Here is a 20,985-nt window from a genome sequence, read left to right as displayed (position 1 = left end):
TAATAGCATGGAGAAACAATGAGAGATTGTAGAAAATCAAAGGAAAATGAAATATGAAACATTTACACATTAATCTATATAAACTCTCCTTCCAACTGGTGAAGTGATGTGATTTTGTTTGACACAGAGAAGGTGGAGTCTGTAATGACTATGTCTTTAATGGGATTTGCAGACAGCTGGGATGGGAGGTGTGTCCTCCTTGTCCTCCTCTATACCGCCTTCCCAGTACACAGTATCTTTTAGGGCAGGTTCCCACATGTTCACTCGGCTAAAAGGTGTTTTGTCTTACACGTTTAGCTGTTTATTTTGAGATTGCTTTCCAGAGGAATTCAGAGGTACATAAGGAGAGTGATTACTTCTGAATTCTTGCCTATTGAAAAAAAAATAATAGTAGAAACATGGGACTTCAATGCTATACCGATTTCCTCACTGCTGTGTAGGGTCTTTGTGAGGTGTAGGCTGCTGGTGAGCTATTACTAAATCAGACACACCTTTGGGTTGGGCTATTTTGGAAACTAAATACTTGATCAGGCTTGAGGTCTGGTCTGCTTGGGAGAAGTGATTTTATTTTGTGTTGTTACATGTACTTTGATGAGCCGATGCAGTTGAAGGACAGTGTCCTCTGTGTAACAGATCAAAGGCAGACAAGTGGTGCCCTGTAGGAAGCCTCACCTGACTGTTTTCATAGTGAGGATTGCTGGCTTTCAGACAACTAGGCAAGAAAGAAAAAGTGACATCCAATGGGGGTACCTTTATTTGGTGATAGCAAGCCCTTCTATTACCGGATCTGGAATGGACTAAGTCAGAAGCTGCAAGGCAAAAAATCCTGGGATAAACATCTGGATGAAATCTACTTACTCCAGCAGAAAAGGTACAGTGTATTGTATCATTCTCACCTTCCCTTTCTTCTGCTGCTCTTTCCCTGTAGCTCATTCTTACTCTCTTCCCTTAGGCATTTCTGCCAGTAAATAAGCTTTAAAAAACCTTGAAGCACTGTTCTTTATCAGACTTCTTCTTTCAAAGTGGAATGTTTCTGGAGTTCCAATCTTATCTGCTTTCACAAGTGGATTTACTAGATCTCCATTGAATTACCCTGAGTGCAGGGCTTCACCCACAAATTAATAACATGTGTTTTTTACTTTCCTTCTTCACTGGTAAAGCTCACATGCAGTGTTTTTTATTTTGTTTTGCTTTAACTGAGAGTGTGTGTGGCATTTATACTTCAGTTAGCTTTGTTTGAAATTATGGCTTTTTGCAGGGATTCTGCTTTCTGTCTCTCTGAAGGTTGCCCTTGCTGTTTGGTAGAATGGGTGCAATATTGTTCCACAATCTGATGGTCATTCAGTTCCTCAGTTTGACTGCTATTTCTCATTCCTCCAACCAGGTGCCATTACCTACATCTCACAGAGAGAATTCTCTTAGACCATACGGTTATCAAGAAGATTGCTTGTGTTTTCACATGTAAATACTGGATCAAGGCTGTTTGTTACTGTTGTGCAAGGTTGCTCCCTCCACAGGCAGGGATGCAGGAGCATTCACAGAAATCCAGCTGAATCTGTTTTTTGTTGTTCCTTGTTATTTCTGCATGCACAAAGTCTGCAGTAGTCAAACAACAAAAATTGCTTCTAGTCTTTTGTTTTTCTTTCCCCTGAAACTTAGAAAAATGAGCTCAAGAGACAGAGTTCTATCTGTGTGTATGCATGTATGCACATATGTATACACACACACATGTATAGAAATAAGTAGGCTAATTTTATTACAGCAATAGCTGTACCTATCTGTCTTTAGGGGAAGAAATTCCACATCATCATTTAACTTCTGACAAAATAACAAAGGCCTGTGATATTTTATTTCAAAGCAGTGAGACATAAATACACTTAAAATGGAAGGGAGGGTGGGAACAACATTTTCTCCATAGAACTCTGAAGTGTTTAACTTTGTATACATTTATGAATAACATCATAAGTAACTGAAAAATACATTCTCAGACTCTGTAATCTCCAAGTGAACAGATACAAGATAAAAGTCTAAAGACATTAATATTTTTATATTTATAACATTATCTTCACAATTTTATATCACAGAGATGTAGAAGAGACCTCTGGAGGTTTCTAATCTAACGACCTACTCAAAGCTGGTTTATTGCCAACACTAAATCGCACCACTTTGGCTATGTGTGTGTCTTGAAAGCCTTCCAGGACAGAGATTCTTTAGGAATCTGTTAAAGTGTTGTAGTATTCTGTCTGCTAGAGGGTTTCTTTGTTTGTTTCTTTGTTTTGGTGTTGGTTTTTGTTTGTTTGTTTTTTCTTCCTAGTGTTCAGTCTGAACTTCTGAAATCATCATTTGATGTTGTAGCCAAACCAAATGGTTTACCAATTAGCTATTACCAAGAAGGGTTTGGCCCCTTCCTCTTTGTCACTCCTATTCACGTAGGCTGATATTGGATTGCCATTCAACCTTCTCTTTGCCTAATGAGCCCAGCTCCCTCAACCTTTTCTCATAAGTTGTATGCTGCAGGCCCATGAATATCTTGTGCATTGCTTCTGACAGCAAAAAACAGAAAAATCATAAATTTCTTATCAATTATTATAGTGAAACCCCATTGGTCCCCAAAACAACACTTATGTGTTTCTTTCTAAAAATCTATGTAAAAACACATGTACTTCATATGATTTCACTGTCCATGAAATGAGGCTTGCATGGAAACACATTTTTTCCCTCCAATTTTAGGTGTATGTGTTTCCCAAAAGTAACATGGTGCCAATATATATATATATATATATTTTTTTTTTTTTCCTGAGGAGGGACAGGACCATTTCTTCCCCTTGTCTTACTCTTTCCTTTCTATATTTCTGTTTCATCCTAGGCAGCCATGTTTTTGTCCCCAGAGATACTCAGATTTTGAGAAAGCAAAAAGGAGCATTTTGCAAAGGACTAGAATCACTTTTATTGCTTTCGTATTCTTAATTATGTACAGGTAGAAAGACACAAAAAGAAAACTTCCTGTAGTGATTTATGTATGGATCTACTCATAGAAAACTTCTGTTTATATGGAAACACTGCTGTAAACAAAGACTGTTTTTACTTCATCTTGTCATTTTCTTCCGGGGAACTGCAGTGTTGTGACATCGGATTGAATTCATCTAAATGTTAATGGCACTAACACAAGGGATACACACAGGAATAAGCAGCAATTACATTCCACTGTTATCGTATTGAAAGCCAGTGGCAAATATGGTACTACTTTTCTACTGTGTTCTGAATTCATAATTCTGCGTGTCATGATTCTGCACTAGAAGAAGAATGCATTTTACTGTCTCACAATTAATACTGATAAAACCTACTGTTTTGGTAGTTCTCACCTTCACTGGTGTTGCTGTTTATTCTCCTTCATCATGTGTATTAGTTCATTGAATCTTACTGGAATTTGGTCTCAGCATTATCCACAGTGAGGTTTTTTTTTTTTTTGCTTAATCCTGCACTGTATAACATTTCCCAAAGTGACATCCACGTTCAGGAAATGTGATACAAACTCCTTCTAATAGAGAGGACTTTAGAGGTTATTATGCCTTACTCTACTGGTCTTTTCCAATTCAAGAATCTCCTTAACAAGCTTGTAGCTCAGTGCGGTGTCCTGAAGATGGAGGTCACAGCTCATATGTGTATTATAGAATTTGGAATTAATCTATTGGATTTGAATAGCCTGGAGCATATGAACATTATGAATATTAAAACAACAGTAACAATGAAGAACCAACATGGTTCATAATCATGGATTGAATAAAGAGAGAAATATTTATGAAAATGCAGGCCTGATAAAGGTGAAGAGGAGTCACGTGCCTGTCACAGCTTAACACATCTCCCAGAAACTATAAGAGTCTTTGGTTGGATGGCTTTTGTTTTGTTTGTTTTTATCTGGCTTTCAGTGTAAAATGTTCTAAGTAAATATGAACAGAATCTTCCTAGCATGTAATTTTTTAAACTCCACAGTATAAGAATTACACTGTTTATCAAAAATAATCAAGCAATAAATTAAAGCAATTGAATACATGGACCCATACTATTAAGTTTTATTTTTTTTTCTGCTATTGCCTGCCTCTGTAATTTGGATTGATATATCATCTATTTTATGTGTGTTTCCCAGGTGTTTCTCAGGAATTACTGGTATCACCTGACTTTCCTGGGATGCTGTGAGACTTAATTATTCTAATAACAATAAAACATTTAATTTGTGTGATACATTTCAACAGAATTATCAAAGCCCTTTTACACATCAATTAATTATAGAAATCTGTGCTATGAGAAACAATGTATTAGAGGAGCTTGGACCAATTCACATAACTTGCAAGGAGCTAGCTTTGCATAACTGGCAGAAGTCACTCCAACCATGCCGAAATGAAAGCTTTATAATCCCTTTAGTTGCCAAATCTTTTTGTGGTTGTTCAGTCTCACAGGTGCTTTAGTAAAGTGCTTTGACTCCTGTGAAAACAAACATGGCACAAATAAAAGTTAGGTCAGTTTAATGCTGTTGAATTGGTTTGCTTAAGAGTTGTATGGGGACACAGAAAGCCTTCATCTTCTAGACAAATCTTTGCCAGGTGGGTTGTGCATAAGAGATGTTTTTTCTTTTCTTTTTTCTTCAGTCTAAACAACATTACTGAGTTTTCAATGCACAAATTAACATACAACTCTCCTGTCTTAAAATCCACAATGCCTGTCAATATTAATTGGTTCCTTTGCTTCAAAAGATGTCTTCACAGTGAAAAGAAGATTCCAGTTCTACCTGTAATACTGTTCAGTAACAGTTCTGAGTAGTCAAGATGCAAAGAGCAGTCTGTTGAAAAAATTTTGCTGCTACATGTAAAATTAAGTCAAAGGCATGATTTTTTTTTTTTTTTTCTTATACTATTACACCTTCATCCTGATGGAATTTTTCAGTCTAATAATGGAAAACAAAATACTTCAATTGCGTTGGTGTAAAGGTCCTCCAGAACTCTCAATATACAAACAAGTGCGCATTTGGCATGAGTGCCTAAGATATGGCTTAGACTCATTGATTTTTGGAAGTTATTTACCTATAAAAAGAACAAATTAAGAAATAGATAGAGAAAAGCAGTTAGACACAGTGAGGAACACAACTGAAATAAAAGAAAAACATTTGTGAAGAAGGTTGGAAGTTCTGATGCAGGGAGAGGTTGCGTTTCAGATAACCTTTTTTTGTTTTGTTTTGCTTTTAAAATAAATAATTTAGTGATAATAAAAAGTAACCTCTGATGAACTATTAATCCAATTCTAGCAAGAGAGTATTTTTGGGGTGCTCACAGACACAGATTTAAAAAAAAGAAAAAAAGAAAAAAGAAAGGTAGGAGATAGCCTTGCTGGAACTGACTGAACAAGATTGCTACTCAGTGAAGAAGACAGCTTAAATATCTTTGTTTTTTTTTTGTCTAGTAACTTTATTAGTTAGTAACCCATTTCATTTATTTCTAGAGTTCTCTTTTTACTGACAGCTGAAAGGGCTTCAACATAGATGCACAAGAGTTTAGAATTTGCTGCCCCTGCTTCTGTATTGCTTATCCAAGCCCCTATCATCTGTCTCTTGTTCACTTTGTACTGTTACTTTATATCTCAGTCTTTAGCATCCAGTTAGATTGATCCTCTTTCTGGCTGATTAGTTCCTCTATAAGCAATCCACTGCTCTTGTAATGATGTGCATATATTCACAAAAGCATGCAGCAGAAGGGAGTGTGAAGATGAATTTTCTTTGGCCATACCATAATGAAGTGTTTATCGTGGACAATCTGAACGTGACAGGGGAAGTTGAAATAATATCCTGCAGATGAATTTATAGCCAATTTACAAAGAACTGCTTTAGACTCTCTGTAGCTGACATAGGTGTAGGGATAATGCATGAAGCTAGCAGATGCCAATCTTAAACTGTAGCATACAATAGGAAATCTCCATAATGGGAATGACTTAAGAAGTAGAATCTGAGAAGGGAAGAAAGGAGGAGAAACAAATGCTTCATTACACCTCAAGTGAGCCCAGTTTTGAAAAAAAAAGTTTCAGATTGTGGGTTTTCCAAACAGTTCACATATTTAGCATAATTCTTTAATTTTTCAAATGATAACCCTATGAATCTAAATTCCTATTTTTAAAGTAGAGATAAGATTTATGGAGTTCTTGTATTCCTCTGAAATGCAATGAGCAGGATGCACTCTAAAAGAAGTACTTAGGAAGCCATTAATCCAGAAGGATACATGTTGCCATCAGAAAGTGTTTGTGAAATCCTTAATCTCATTTAAAACTATTTTACATGACTCTCTCAGTCAGCAGATGACCTACATTCTATCTTCCCTTTGTTTCACAATGGATTTTTGGGTGTTCCTGATTTTGGCCTTACCTATATTGAAAAACAACTCACAGCTTCCTGAGCATCTCACTATCTATTAAGAAAATTGACTTATAGTAATCATAGAATACTTAGGGTTGGAAAAGACTTTTAAAGATCATTTAGCTCCATCCCACCTTCCATGAGCAGAGACATCTTCTACTAGATTAGGTTGCTCAAACCCCTATCCAACCAGACCTTGACCACTTCCAGGGATCAGGCATCCACTACTTTTCTGGACAACCCGTTCCACTGTCTCAACACCAACACTCACCAAGTATCTCAAGACAGCTACAGCTTGGCTCAGTAAGAAGAACACGTGTGTGCTTCCAGGCAGCTACTATTGTAGCGTATAAGGCAACATCAGCACTACTTGGTGTTACATATCTAAAGTAAATGGATAAAGTAAGAGCTTAGTGTCCCTTGATTCCATAGTTGATTAAAGGAATGATTTAGAACAGCAGATTCACTTAGATGTGCTGAATTATCTTCTCTCTAAATATGTGTCTAAATATGCCTCTGAATCATCTTTGAAATCTGTCTGGTGGCATAATGGTACTTTATAGAAACTAAGCATGTACTGTCAGAAGCTCTGTTAAGAGACCAAGTTTTTATTTATTTATTTATTTATTTATTTATTTATTTATTTACTTTCCTGCTGCTTTAACACAGAAACTAGAGTTGTAATATGTAAAATTCATCCTGTTCATAATGGATCAGGAATAAAATTGGCCAAATATGCAGAACTGCAGAACTGTTTTTTTAAGCAGTTCAATATATTCAAATATTTGAAAGTTCTAGGTTCGTTTTTTTTTTTTTTTTAAATCGGTGTCATCTATTTGTCAACATTTATATGCTCAGCACATTGCTGTAATTCATTAAACTTATTAAAAATGAGTTGACAGTTATGATAGTATGTTTTAAATGAGAGTAAAATACTTCTCCAATTAGAGGTCTGAAAACTAAATGATAGTAGAAGCATATGGTATAAACATATGTCATGGACTTTTGAGACATCACAGGCAGTGTGCTATGACATTTACCAACAATCCTGGGTTCATCACCAGCTTGCTATTTGGCCTGTGATCTCCAATTCTCTGACCCCAGTTGGAGATCCCTACAAGTAGGGAGTTTTGACAATTTTCCCCTAGATTTCTGAAAGCTGAGTACATTGTTTATTAGGTGTCAACCTCTTAGCAGGCTTCTAATTTAACTAGTTGTTTACATGGGCTTTGGAGAGTTTTTTGGGAAAGGTGTTGTGTTTGTGTCCTCCCACATTGTCTCTTGCCCAATCTTTCCTCCTCTCTGAGGTCATTTGAGGGATAAATGCCTACCCAGTAAAGCATCAACAAATTAATTGTAGCGTTGTTTATACTATGGAAAACCCCACCTTCTTCCCACTTCCTGCCTCTGAAAGTTAAGTTCTCCAGGAAAACAGTCTTCCTCAACCAAAATACTGGCAGAGGTGGCAAGTTTGCTTTAGTGACATTGAAATTTATAACATTTGCTCAAAGTGCTACTTTATTTTATCCCTATTTGCCTGATCCTGGATGTCATGTTCTCGTCATATAATTAGCAGCTAACGCAACTAACACATGAGTAAGCTAAAAAAGTAATACTTCTCAGAGCAGCAAGGCCAAGAATTCGAAGGACACAAAAAAAATATGTCAGAATGACTCCATGGTTTGTTCAGTTTGGTTCTTTATATTCTGAATTTCTTAACTTCTATTCTTTAGAAGTTAAGAATTCTTCTATTCTATTTCTTCTTAACTTCTACTGTTTTTCTAGCCTAGTTTCTACTGATTTAGAAAATAGGATGCTGTTGGTAATAGGAAATGTTACTTTTATTGTATTTTATTGAATTTGTGCTGACTTTACCTATAGCCTGTACCCATTAGTTCACAGTTATTCGTATGATTCCTATTTATCTGTGGATTCCTGATACTTCTTTTTGTTTTGCTTTTGTCTCGGTGTTTCAGTCTCCTTCTGCTGTAAAGCTGTGCAGAATTCACATATTTCAGGTGGATTAAATTCAGAAAAAACTTCATATTAAAGAATTATTTCTGCTTCAAGAGTCTATAGTATTGCATTTAAAAGAATAATCTAAAGCAAGAAATATATATATCCATAAGCCACAGAATTTATGTTGCTTGTTTTACTATGACTTTGTTATTAAATTATCCTAATAAGCACAAGTTCTGATAAAACATCTTATGCCATAGGCATCTCTCTCTCTCTCTGATGTGGGCTATCTTGTGGCTTACAATAGAGTTATATTCATAATGTATTCTAATGTCAGTGTAATCAACTAAAGCAAAATGCATTTTGTATTTGCTCTGTATACTACATGCCCAAAACCTACAGCTAAATAATACCAGAATGCAAGGAAAAAATTGGTGGCATCACAAGGAGAAAGCATTGAATATTTCTTCAAGTTTATGGGTTTATGGTTTGACCAATGTAGTTGTCCCACATGTTTTTTTTTATATTATTATTATTTTTTTTTCACGTGTGTGTCCTAGTATGTAGTCCACTGTAGGTTGTTATTATACTGTGGTAAAATAACATAATCTGGCTGGTAGGAAAAAGAGGGCTGAAGTTAGACTTATTCCACTTCACACATTACATCACCTGAGCCATGCTACGTGATTAAGAATAAATTAAAAATCTGTACTTTGAGATAGCAGAGACAAGATCACAGAATCACAGAATTGTAGGGGTTGGAAGGGATGTCAAGAGATCATTGGGTCCAACCCCTCTGCCAAAGCAGGTTCTTTAGAGCAGGCTGGCCAGGTAGGTGTCCAGACAGGCCTTGAATATCTCCAGAGGAGACTCCACAACCTCCCTGGGCAGCCTGTTCCAGTGATCCATCACCCTTACCATGAAGAAGTTCTTTTGCATGTTGGTGCAGAACATCCTGTGCTCCATTTCATGGCCATTGCCCCTTGTCCTGTCCCCACAGACCACTGAAAAGAGGTTGGCCAAATCCCTCTGTCTCCCACACCTCAGGTATTTATAAACATTGATAAGATCCTCTCTTAGTCTTCTTTTCTCCAGGATGAACAGACCCAGGTCTCTCAGCCTTTCCTCATAGGGGAGATGCTCCAGGCATCCAGGCATCCAGGTATCATCTTTGTGGCCCTCTGCTGGACTCTTTCCAGGAGATCCCTGCCTTTTTTGTACTGGGGAGCCCAAAACTGGACATAGTACTCCAGGTGAGGCCTGACCAGGGCAGAGTAGAGGGGGAGGATCACCTCCCTTGACCTGCTGGCCATGCTCCTTTTAATGCACACCAGGATCCCATTAGCCCTCTTGGCTATGAGGGCACACTGCTGAGTCGTGGTCAACCTGTTGTCCACCAGGACTCCCAGGTCCTTCTCTGCAGAGCTCCTCTCCAGTAGGTTGTCCCCCAGCTTGTACTGATACTTCGGGTTGTTCCTTCCCAGGTGCAGGATTCTACACTTGCTCTTATTAAACCTCATTTGGTTTCTTCCTGCTCAAATATACCACATGTTCAGTGAACAAAGAAAAGTGCGATTCAACTACTGTACTGGGTCTGGCTGGGATGTTAACTTTCCCTGCAGCAGCCTATACACTGCTGTGCTCTGCACTTATAGCTAGAACTGCAGTGTTATCACACCAGTGTTGTGTCTGTTGCTAAGCAGTGCTGGCACAATATCAGCACTCTCTCTAACCCTCTTAGGGGGTGCACAAAAAAGTGAGAAAGGAAACATCACCAGGGCAAGATAAAAGCACAAAACTTATATTTGAACACAGATCTAAAGCTGGATTTAACCCATTTGGAGAAAGCATTCTCGTGCTGTTTCGTAATTAAAACTCACGAGGCATAGCCTGTTTCTTTTGGATTTGAGGGTCTTTCATTCCCTTAAATCTTTAACTCTTGAACTTCAGCTACTTAATTTTTTTTTTAATTTAAAAGAAACAAAAAGAAAAATATCAAATGAATCTGTCCTGGACAGCTCTTATGAATGAAAAGATTAATCTGAATATATTGTAGGATAGCAAACATAATAACCCCAAATTATTAGTTCATTTGTTCTTGTGTGTGTGTGTGTGTGTGTGTGTGTGTGTGTGTGTGTGTGTGTAATTTTTAGTTGCAACTCATCATTTTGAAAACAGTCAAAGCTTATTTGGTCAATGACTAAGCACACATTGCAAGTAACTAGTACAGCAACAATTTAATTAAAAAGAAATTTTCCATTCTTCTCGGAAGGCACTAAATAAGAAAACTGTAAATAAGTTTTTATTTATGAGATATTTTGTATGATAGTTTGCCTAACTTATAGGAAGAGACGGGACCCGTTGGTCAAGTTTTCCATACCATTTTAATTTTTCCCTCTGCAAATACCTCTCTTATTTATTTTCTAGAAAACATTTGGTCTCTTTTGGTTCAGGGTTTTCCTAACTCCTCTGGGAAACTGCTTCTTTTTTTCCTGAAACTGAGGCAGGTCTGTGACCCAGCTCTGTCACAATGTTAACTCCTCCATCCTCCCCAGAAGAAACCAAAACCAAGACATCAACAATAAAAGTTGTACTCAAGTACACTCAATACTGTGCCAGGGGTCTTTCTTCAAGCATCTCAAGGTTAGACTTTCCTGCTTTTTGTCCTTATACTTTGGGATAACAGGGCACATTAAAATCCTGAGTGGCAGCTTTGAAGGGTGTTCCTCATCACCTATAGAACCGGTTTATTCTTTGTAATTTAAAAGCATAAGTATGGTCTGTGTTAATGAGTGCAATAACACCATTCAGGATCTGTGAGGTCTGGGGATGAAATATTGCAAGGGCTACACTAAATTAAAAGAGTTGATTGTCTACTGCTGTGATTTCTAGAATATTACAGAATGGTTGAGGTTGGAAAGGACCTCTGGAGGTCACCTAGTTCCAATCCCCTTGCTCAGGCAGGATCACTTATAGCAGGTTGACCAGGACCATATCCAGATAGCTTTTGATTACCCCCCAAAATGGAGATTCTACAGCCTGTCTCGGCCATCTGAGCCACCTGTGCCTGTACTCAATTGCCCTCACAGTAAAGAACTGTTTTCCTGAAGTTCAGACAGAACCTCCTGTGTTTCAGTTTGTGCCTATGGCTTCTTGTCCTGTCACCAGGACACTGGTGCACTGAAAAGAGCCTGGCTCCCATCCTCTTTATATCCTAGCTTCAGATATTCATGCACTTTGAGATTCCTCCTGAGCCTTCTCTTCTAGTCTAAACAGTCGTAGCTCTCTCAGCCTTTCCTCATATGAGAGATACTTCATTCCCTTAATCATGTTCATTGTCCTTTGCTGAACTCTCTCTAGGAGCTGCATATGTCTTTCATACTGAGGAGTGCAAAACTTGACACAGTACTCTAGGTGTTGCCTCACCAATACTGAATAGAGGAGGAGGAGAAGCACCTCCCTCAATCTGCTGTTTGCATCAACGGACCTAGTTGAAATTTGGTGACTGTACTTGTAAATTCTTAATCAACACCAAAGGAACTACTAAAATAATCCAGTCTGGTGGAAGTGCCAAAGGCATTCTTCAACTATAAATGAATCATTTGGTCTTGAACATGTCTGATTACATGCTCTTTTCTAGCACTGGCATACATTTTAGTTTCTGTTAATTTCCTTGATTTTCTCAACATCAGAGAAAAAATAGTATAACTAAGCTTTTCAATTTTCCTCATAACTTTGTTTGATGAGTAACTATTTCAGATCTTCTTCCATGAATTATCCCATAGGAAACCTTGTTAAGACACACAGGGAATGCTTATTGGTACTTCTTCTTTTCTATTAATTATGGGAGAAATTCAGATGCAGATTTTTTTTTAAACCATTTAAAACATTATTATTTTCAAAACTTTTATTTATTTATTTACCTACTTGTTTTTCTTCTGGGTCTTGATATAACTAGCTTACTGGCAGGAAGAGTATCATATGACCTGTCATTCCATATCTTCTGGGCCTCAAAATGTGGGCTATATAAACCAGAAACATTTTGGACTTATGCATTTCTCCTAGCTTTCCCTCTGCTGCCACCGTATGGTTGAGCATCAGTAAGATAGGAGATAATGAACTAACTACCTGCCTGCTTGCTTGCTTGTTTTACCACTGCATTTGTTTGCTTTTGTTGGTTCCTTTTTTTTTTTTTTTTTTTCATTCAAAAATATCTCAAATGGTGCATTACTTGTTTTTTAGGGAAATTTTTGAAAGTTCATACTCTCTCAAGAAATGTTCTGTAGACAGGCACCATGTGTTTCTCTGTGTTCCTTAGCAGCCACTTTTACTTGACTGCAGGATCTGTGAGTCCCCGCTCCTCCAGGCTGCCAAGGAGAACAACATCCCAGCCATTAGGAAACTTCTCATTGATGGAACATGTGATATCTACCAGAGAGGTAATGCAATTATTTGCTCTAAATTGTTTTCTGGGGAAAGCAAGAGACTGCTACAATGAGCATAGTAGTAAGTTAGTTTGTTACAATATTTGCATTGGCAGAATCAATTGGCTTTAAATGTATGTCAGCAGCCTTGCAATAAAGTCAGTTCTCTAACTCCTGTCGTCAAATCCTAAATGGTTGGTGAAGTTCAGAGTTTTACAGCCTGAAGAGGCTTTTTTTTACATTTTACTTGATGTGCGAGTCTGCTGCTGCTTGCACTTATGTGGCCATTACCATGTGTGATGAGGTGGCACCTGGCAGTACTCAAAGGAGAACTTAGCATTCCCATAATTCTCCACCCCAATATTTCCATATCTTATTTTGTCCCATCTAGCTTATGTCTAAATGTCTAGATGACTCATGTGCTTCCCTTACTGTTTCTAGGTGCAACAGGGGAGACTGCCCTTCATGTAGCTGCCTTGTATAATAGCGTGGAGGCTGCAGTGGCTCTAATGGAAGCAGCTCCAGAGCTTGTCAATGAGAAGATGACATCAGAGCTCTATGAAGGTAGCATTTCAAGGAATGAGGATGGGAAAAGGTTCCCTGCACGGGGAGGGAGGAAGTATTAGCTGTTTCTATTTCGGAAACTGGCTTATACCATGCTTGGTTCAATATATTACTGAAGTGTCACATTGCAAAATCAATATACAAATGATTCCTGACCCTTTGTGGAAGGTGGGACTATATTAAAACTAGCATGTAGCAAACATGCAAATGCACAACTCACAAACCATTAAATACAGGTGGGCCTGTTGGCTACAATGGGATGGCAAAAATATATAGAGTTTTGCTTTCTGCTATAGACACATCTAGTCATGTTGGAAATTTCAGGTTGGAAATTAAGAGAAATTTCTTCTCAGAAAGAGTGGTTAGGCATTGGAACAGGTTGTCCAAGGAGCTGGTAGAGTCACCATCCCTGGGGGTGTTTAAGGAAAGGTTGAGGCCATTTCCCATTGTCTTAACACTTAGTGTTTAGGAGAAGAGCCTGATCCCCACATCACTGCAGCCTGCCTTAAGCTACAATAAGGTCTCCCCCGAGCCTTCTTTCCTCCAAGCTAAACAGTCCCAGCTCCCTCACCCACTACTCATAAGACTTTTTCTCTCAAGAGCTTCATTGCCCATCCTCGGACATACTCCAGCAACTCAATGTCCTTCATATGGTGAGAAAAGATCTCTGAAATGACAAAAAACAGTTATTTCACTGACAAATAATGGAGATTAAAACCAAATGTGGTTGCTGTTACTGACTGCATCCTGCAGATTTTTGGCAGTTTGTAAAATCATTTTTCATTAATTCATAAAAAAGATTTAAGTAGAACAAGACTACTGGATGTCTCCAGTCTTCTGCACACAACAGGGCTAACTTCAAAGCAAAATCATATTCCTCTTATGGATGCAATCCCAATAAACTTGGATTTACTATGTGTTAAAAGCTGCTTTCTTAGAAGGCAAGGTTTTATTTCTGTGTTTTACAGGGCAGACAGCTCTTCACATTGCAGCAGTGAACCAGAACATCGCTTTGGTGAAAGCTTTACTCAAGAGAGGGGCCAATATCTGCACAGCCCAGGCCACTGGGCACTTCTTCAGACGCAGCTCCCAGAACCTTCTCTATTTTGGTACATCCTTATCTTCTTCCCTTGTTGCTATGGGAGGCAACCAACAGAGTGATGAGGGAATATGAGAGAGACTTGCCTTGCTCCCCATCTAAACTGCATAAGTGGAGGCTTCTGTCTTCAGGAGTCATCATTCACGCACTTTTTAGCTGATAGTAAAGCTCCATCTAAGTATGTAAATACTACATAAATACAAGTACCTAAATCATATACATTTTACATATTTGCATGTATACAAAAATTATATATCACTTAAAAATATAATGTAATTTCTTTGTAGCAGCATATACTGTAACACACTTGTCATCCTTTTTATGGACATACTCTTCTGAAAAGAATACTCTCCCCTTTCAATATTGTGTCAGACAGGTGCTTTCTGAGTAGGATGAGGAGTGATGCAGGAACTACAGATTGCTTTTATACCCTCTGGCTTTGTGACATGAATAGATTTTCTTCAGAATGCTCCGACCTCACTTGCCTGCTAGGGTCTTAATATTGATCCTCCCTATTCCTTTCTTTGCAGGAGAACATGTTTTGTCTTTTGCTGCCTGTGTGGGAAATGAGGAGATTGTGCAGTTGCTCATTGAAAATGGAGCTGACATTAGAGCTCAGGATTACCTGGGTATGTGACTAGTGAATTACATACAGTGGATCTGGACACTTTAAATCAGATCCTATCATCTATGTACACACACATTTTTCTCTCATTACAAACAGATTTGGGATGAGGGTTGTGAGGAAAATGAAAGCCATAGTTAATAGTATCAGTGTATTGCCAGTCTTTTCACAGGTTTGGGCTATTTAATGTATTTTATCTGTTCTGTTTCCTTCACAGGTAACACTGTTCTTCACATCTTGGTTCTCCAGCCTAATAAAACATTTGCCTGCCACATGTACAGCCTGATACTTTCCTATGACAGAAACAAGGAAGGACCAGGATCACTTGAATTGATTCCTAACAATGAGGGGCTTACTCCATTCAAACTGGCTGGAGTTGAGGGCAACACTGTGGTGAGTTTGTATGACTCAGTTGCTTCTAAAGATTTTATTCAGAAACAGAGAACTTAAAATAATATTACACAGAGCACAGGAGTTTCTGCATACTGTTAGTGGGTAGAAGATACAAAACAAGTCATTTTATTTATTTATTTATTTATTTATTTATTTATTTATTTATTTTCCCCCCTGGAAATCTTATATAAGACCAGAGAACCTGTATAAGAAATTTCTTCATCCTAATGAAATAAACTAATGGTTATATAATAGATCTTTTGGTCTAAGTTTTGAAGCATTTCAGTTAAATAGCTGTTAACAGAAATATCCACCTCCAGCCATATTTGAAAAGTCTGACTGAAGTTGTTTTTGTTGTCTATATTTTGTTACCCTAAATGTAATGCAAAGAGAAGTTCTCCAGATATCTACAGACACTTATTTGGAGATAAGATCTCAATATTAAATATAAACTCTCATCTTTCCCTTTAACAAAAAGACAAAGATGGTCAGTGTTGCTTCTGTAGATCCACAAAAGACTATCCCTTTCCAAACCTCTTTCCCGACAACCTGTAGAAAAGTATAAAAGGAATTTTTTTTTTTTTTCCTAATCAACACATGAAATCTATACTTTGGAGACATTAATGTGTCAAATAACTTCAGCAGTTTGACTAGAGTTAAGAACTTGTGCTTTACTTCAAACATGAGCTGATAATCAAATGGGAGACTGAAGTTCTTCCCTTTCTTAACCTGCTGGAAGGTATAATTGTCTCAGACAGATGTGAGAACCACAGTAACAAAGTTCAAGGAAAATATTTGGTAATACATAGCTTTTACACACTTCAGTGTATACGCAATAAGAACAAATACTTACTGGAAAGCTTCTGATATCTTCACCCCACTTCTTATCTCCCCAGATGTTTCAATACCTCATGCAAAAGCGGAAGCACAATCTATGGTCCTTTGGACCCTTGACCACTGTGTTATATGATCTCACAGAGATTGACTCCTGGGCTGAAGATCAGTCCTTTCTTGAGCTCATTGTCTCAACCAAGAAGAGAGAGGTACTGTGGGCACAAAATGCTTTCCATGTGCATACCATGGTGATTATAAAAGGAGAAGAATGATGAGTTTGAAGACTCATACTCTTCCATATTCTCCCAAGCACCAAGTGATGACACAAGGGGAAATGGCCTCAAATATCTCCAGGGGAGGTGTAGGTTGAAAATTAGAAGAAATTTCGTTACTGAAGGGGTTGTGTGGCATTGGAACAGGCTGCCCAGGGAAGTGGTTTAGTCACCATCCCTGGAGGTCTTCAAGAAACATGTAGACGTAGAACTTAGTAGCATGGTTTATTAGTGGACTTGTCAGTAGTATGTCAAAGGTTAGACTAGATGATTTAAAGAGGTCTTTTCCAACTTGAATGATTCTATGATTCTTTGATCCACAGGGCAAGGACTTTGTACTATATATTTCAGGCAATATATGAAATATAGCAGCTTTTTAATTATGTGCTTATATTTCAAGTTTTAACATTTTTTTTTCTGAGATGTGGAGCTTGCAGATGATTGAAAGAATTTCATATTAGCAAGCTACAGGAAATGTGATTCAGTGAAGGTTCTCTCTCCTTTCCCAGCCTTAAAGATATAAATAACAAGTAGCTCAAGAGTAGCTCTAGCAAGTAGTTTCTGTAGCAGTGATACTGATTAACTCTCACAACATTCCTGTGAGGTAAACTATGTTCAGAAATCCTAAATTGGAACACATTTTAAAAACTCTCATTATTGTTTTCTTCATTTAATGGCATTGCTTATCCAGGTTATGACACAAAACAAAGTGCGCCGTTTATCTCTGCTGAATCAGAGATGAATCAGAAGACACTTGAGCTATTAAATAAATGTTTTAGTACAATGCTCTCAATCATATATTATCTCACTTTATAAAAAATTAAGTTAAACTTCTGTAACAAAAGTTTCAGCTATTGGAAAGCTTTGTACTATGAGGAGGAAGTTCATGAAATTCTCATTTGTTTATGTTTAAAAATCCTCTGAGCTACTATGTATGGTGATACATATGGAAATTCAGAGGAAAGCAGTCCATGTCATAAACCAAAACAACTTTAGAAGTCATCCAGAAGGCTAAACCATAACCCTAAAAGAAAGAATATCGTGCATCTTTTTTTTTTTTTTTTTTTTTTTTTTTTTTTTTTTCCGGAACACATAGTAAATGCAGATCCAACATTCTCAGTTTCAGAGGGTAAGGTGTCCCCAGAAACCATCAGACTTCTTTGTTTTCCAGAATGCTCTTAAACATGAGTAGCTGCAATTTTTGCATGTATAGCTTGGAATTCTTTTCTGTATGTTGTATACCTTTAGCCCAAATATTTCCCATCTTCTCTGGACTTCTTGACTTATATCTCCTTCTTGCTCATTGCAGCAGTCCACTAAATGGTACAAGAAGAAGTAGGTCTAGAAGAATTTAATTGTGTGGATCAATTTCATTAGCATAAGTCCTACTTATGCTCTAAGTGTCAATCTTTTATCAGAAATTGAAGATTTGATATAGATGATTCAATTAAGTACCACCCAGTTCATAATTCAGAAACCTAAAATGTTATATTTTTATATAAGCTATGAAGCTTTAGATAAGTACTAATCACATTTGAAAAAGAAGTTCTTATTTTTTTATCCTAAATAATCTGAGAAAAAAAATACCCTTATTACTGTACTAATGGTAATAGTCTGCTTTCCTTAGTTCTTTGTTCGCATACATATCAAAAACATTTTTTTAAGTTTATCAGAAACTTTAGTTGTTAGTCTTCTGTTTTATCTTCACGGATCTGTCAGAAACGGGATATTTTTCAGTGAATTATATATATGGCTTTTTCTCCTTTCTACAGAAAAGTCCTTGTTGTCTTTTTGGTTCTCAACTAGCAAACTCAACAAGGATTACTGGAAAAGTAGCTTACTGTTCTTACAAACCCTACATTCCCTACATACGTTCTATAAGAATAGCCAGTCAAATTCTTCCCTTTTCATAGGCAGACAAACTGCAAATGAAATAACACTGGTTGTCTTGAAGTAGACTGAGCCCCTTGACTTACAAAGCAAAGTTTCATCCTTCATAATGTTCTGATTTTGACTGGGATAAAGTGAATTTTCTTCACTGTAGCTGGTATGGTACGGGGTTTTGAATTTACGGTGAAAATAATGTTAACACACCAATGTTTTAGTTGTTGCTGAGCAATGCTTGCACTAAGTCAAGGACTCTTTGACTTATACTGCCTTGCTGGTGAGGAGGCTGGCGGTGTACAAGAAACTGGAAGGGAAAGCAACCAGAACAGCTGACCCAAATTGACCAAAGGGATATTTCATACCACATGATGTCACACTAAACAATAAAACTGGGAGAGGGGGCTACTCTTGCTCAGGCACTGGCTGGGCATCAGTCAGCTGTTGGTGAGTGAGTGCATTGTTTTACATCACTTGTGTTCTGTATGCTTTACTTTTCTTTTACTTCTTTTTCCCCTTTTCTGTTAAACTGTCTTTATCCCAAACCATGAATTTATTTATTTATTTATTTATTTATTTATTCTAAATCTGCCCCCCATCAGTCTCTGGGGAACAAACAGCTGTGTGGCATTTAGCCGTCTGCCAGACTAAATTGCAACACAAACATACCAGCTGTAGTCCTGTTTCTAGTTCTTGAATATTTCCACCAGTGTTGAGATCAACAGAAAATACACTTACACAATGGGAAGACGGATGAAGGACTGCAGGTTAGCACTTCAGTTGTAGGAAACCAGTATAAAGACAACTTCAGCTCAGATATACTAATATCTTCCAGATTGGGAAGGTACCCTAAGCAGCTGTAATAAGGTGACAGAAGAATACATTTTCTGGGGTTGCAGGCTCCAATAGGCAAAATGCCTTTCTTTAACTTGAAAATAATACAGCTTAAAATTGAATGAAAAATAATAATTTCTTTTGAAAATATTTAAGGTAACTTATTTTATTATATAAAGTAGAGATCTGGCTCTTCAACTATTGCAGATTTTGGAGGTTATCATAAATATGATAACCTGAACCGTCATCATCCATCCACTGCAAATAACATTTACCACTTCTCTTATACTTATTTCCTTTCAGTGGGACTCTATGTAGTTTATGACTACTAAAGAATCATAGAGCTTTTTTTTGCTTTTTTTTTTTTTTAAATGACCCTAATATTATCTTTTCCATTTTATTCATGTCAGTATAGTGCTCTTGTCAGTACAATGTACAATGTGTTCCAGTAGTGTATTGCATACAAAAATATAACTTTATTTCCCACTTGGTTCATTCATTCTTCACAGAGTAGTTTTCTAAACAGAACATCTAGTTTTGAATGAGCTTTTAAGTGATTACTTTTTTTTTTTTTTTTTTTTGCACACAGTATTATGTGTTCACACTGGAAAAATCAAGGTAAAGAAACACAGTTAGCCTAGATTCATCCCATCTTGAATATATGCGTTTATATATATAAATATATATACATGTATATATGCTCAGGTGACATATTTTTCCCATGTAAAATTATTCAGTCTTAAGTCTTTTTTTAACCTAGAGCATTTAAAGAAAGATTGACACACTGTTCCTGGGAAGAATGATATTTCCTTAACAATGAGGCCACAATTTCATCTTGTCTTAGGGAAACAGTTACAAAGAGTGGAGTAACTTTGATCTTTCCATGTTTAATAATTGCTAGTGTGGCAAATCAATGGATTCATCCAGAGGTGTAAGTTAGCAATGCTTAACAGAGAAAAATTGTGATTTTTTTTTTAAATAACATCTCCCTGTATTTTCTTTGCCCTTTATATGTATGTGTGTAAACACACCAGATCAACCATGAGGGCACTTCAGAAAATTTCTGGATTCTTCCTGTTAGTTTTGTAAATTGTATAGTAGGAGATTTTTCACTCCAGTGTTTATAACTCCACTCCTCTAACTTTTTGTAGAAGCTTTTATTTTTCTAAATTTTCTCAGCTGCACAGTATGTATGAAAATATGCAGATCTTTGACAGAAGCACAACTGTAAACTATGTAATAGTGCCATTTTTCCTATCGTGTAAGCTGCTCTCTGAAGCTTCTATTTACTCCTGGAAGTACACAGTCTTCTAAATATACCGGAGCTGCACCACTGATACTTTAAAAAGAAAGGCCAAAACTTTGAATATGATATAAACAGTCTAAAGGAAGTAAGCTGAAAGAGACTGTAGGGTTTGTGTGTGTATTTTGTTGTGTGTTTTTTAACAGTAGTCCCACTGGGGATATACTTCAGTTTTTATCATCGTACTTGAATAATGAAAACTTGAAAATCCAGGCCATTAGTAGTCTGTATTCAGACAAAAATAAATGAACCTTCAAAATCTTTCTGAAGTCTCCTTAGTTGCCTAGGTAATGTCAGAGATTTTTAAAATGTCAGAGTTTTTAAAAGAGCATTAATGATCTATAGGACCTTTTGATGTTTCCTAGAGATACAGAATTTCCACAATTTCAAGTTGATAGAT

At 37.0% G+C, this 20,985-nt stretch overlaps 1 protein-coding gene across 6 annotated transcripts in view; it reads left to right on the top strand.

Moving 5' to 3' along the window:
• Nucleotides 1–224: 224 nt before the first annotated feature.
• Nucleotides 225–20,985, top strand: part of LOC101797054 (transient receptor potential cation channel subfamily V member 6) — a 31,277-nt gene continuing 10,516 nt past the window's right edge. For 3 of the 6 annotated variants that reach the window (XM_005016448.6, XM_005016446.6, XM_005016445.6), the window contains exons 1-7: nt 226–871; nt 12,695–12,792; nt 13,219–13,341; nt 14,310–14,450; nt 14,971–15,069; nt 15,283–15,458; nt 16,355–16,501. In XM_005016448.6, the coding sequence (XP_005016505.1) occupies nt 741–871; nt 12,695–12,792; nt 13,219–13,341; nt 14,310–14,450; nt 14,971–15,069; nt 15,283–15,458; nt 16,355–16,501 (915 nt within the window). In that variant the 5' untranslated portion in view covers nt 226–740. Of the gene's footprint in view, nt 872–12,671; nt 12,793–13,218; nt 13,342–14,309; nt 14,451–14,970; nt 15,070–15,282; nt 15,459–16,354; nt 16,502–20,985 lie in introns of all 6 variants that reach the window. The other 3 variants (XM_005016449.6, XM_005016447.6, XM_072043209.1) reach the window with 2 other exon arrangements.

Source organism: Anas platyrhynchos, chromosome 1 (assembly GCF_047663525.1).
Source record: "Anas platyrhynchos isolate ZD024472 breed Pekin duck chromosome 1, IASCAAS_PekinDuck_T2T, whole genome shotgun sequence".
NCBI classification, from domain to species: domain Eukaryota; kingdom Metazoa; phylum Chordata; class Aves; order Anseriformes; family Anatidae; genus Anas; species Anas platyrhynchos.
This window is presented reverse-complemented; position numbering and strand designations above follow the sequence as displayed.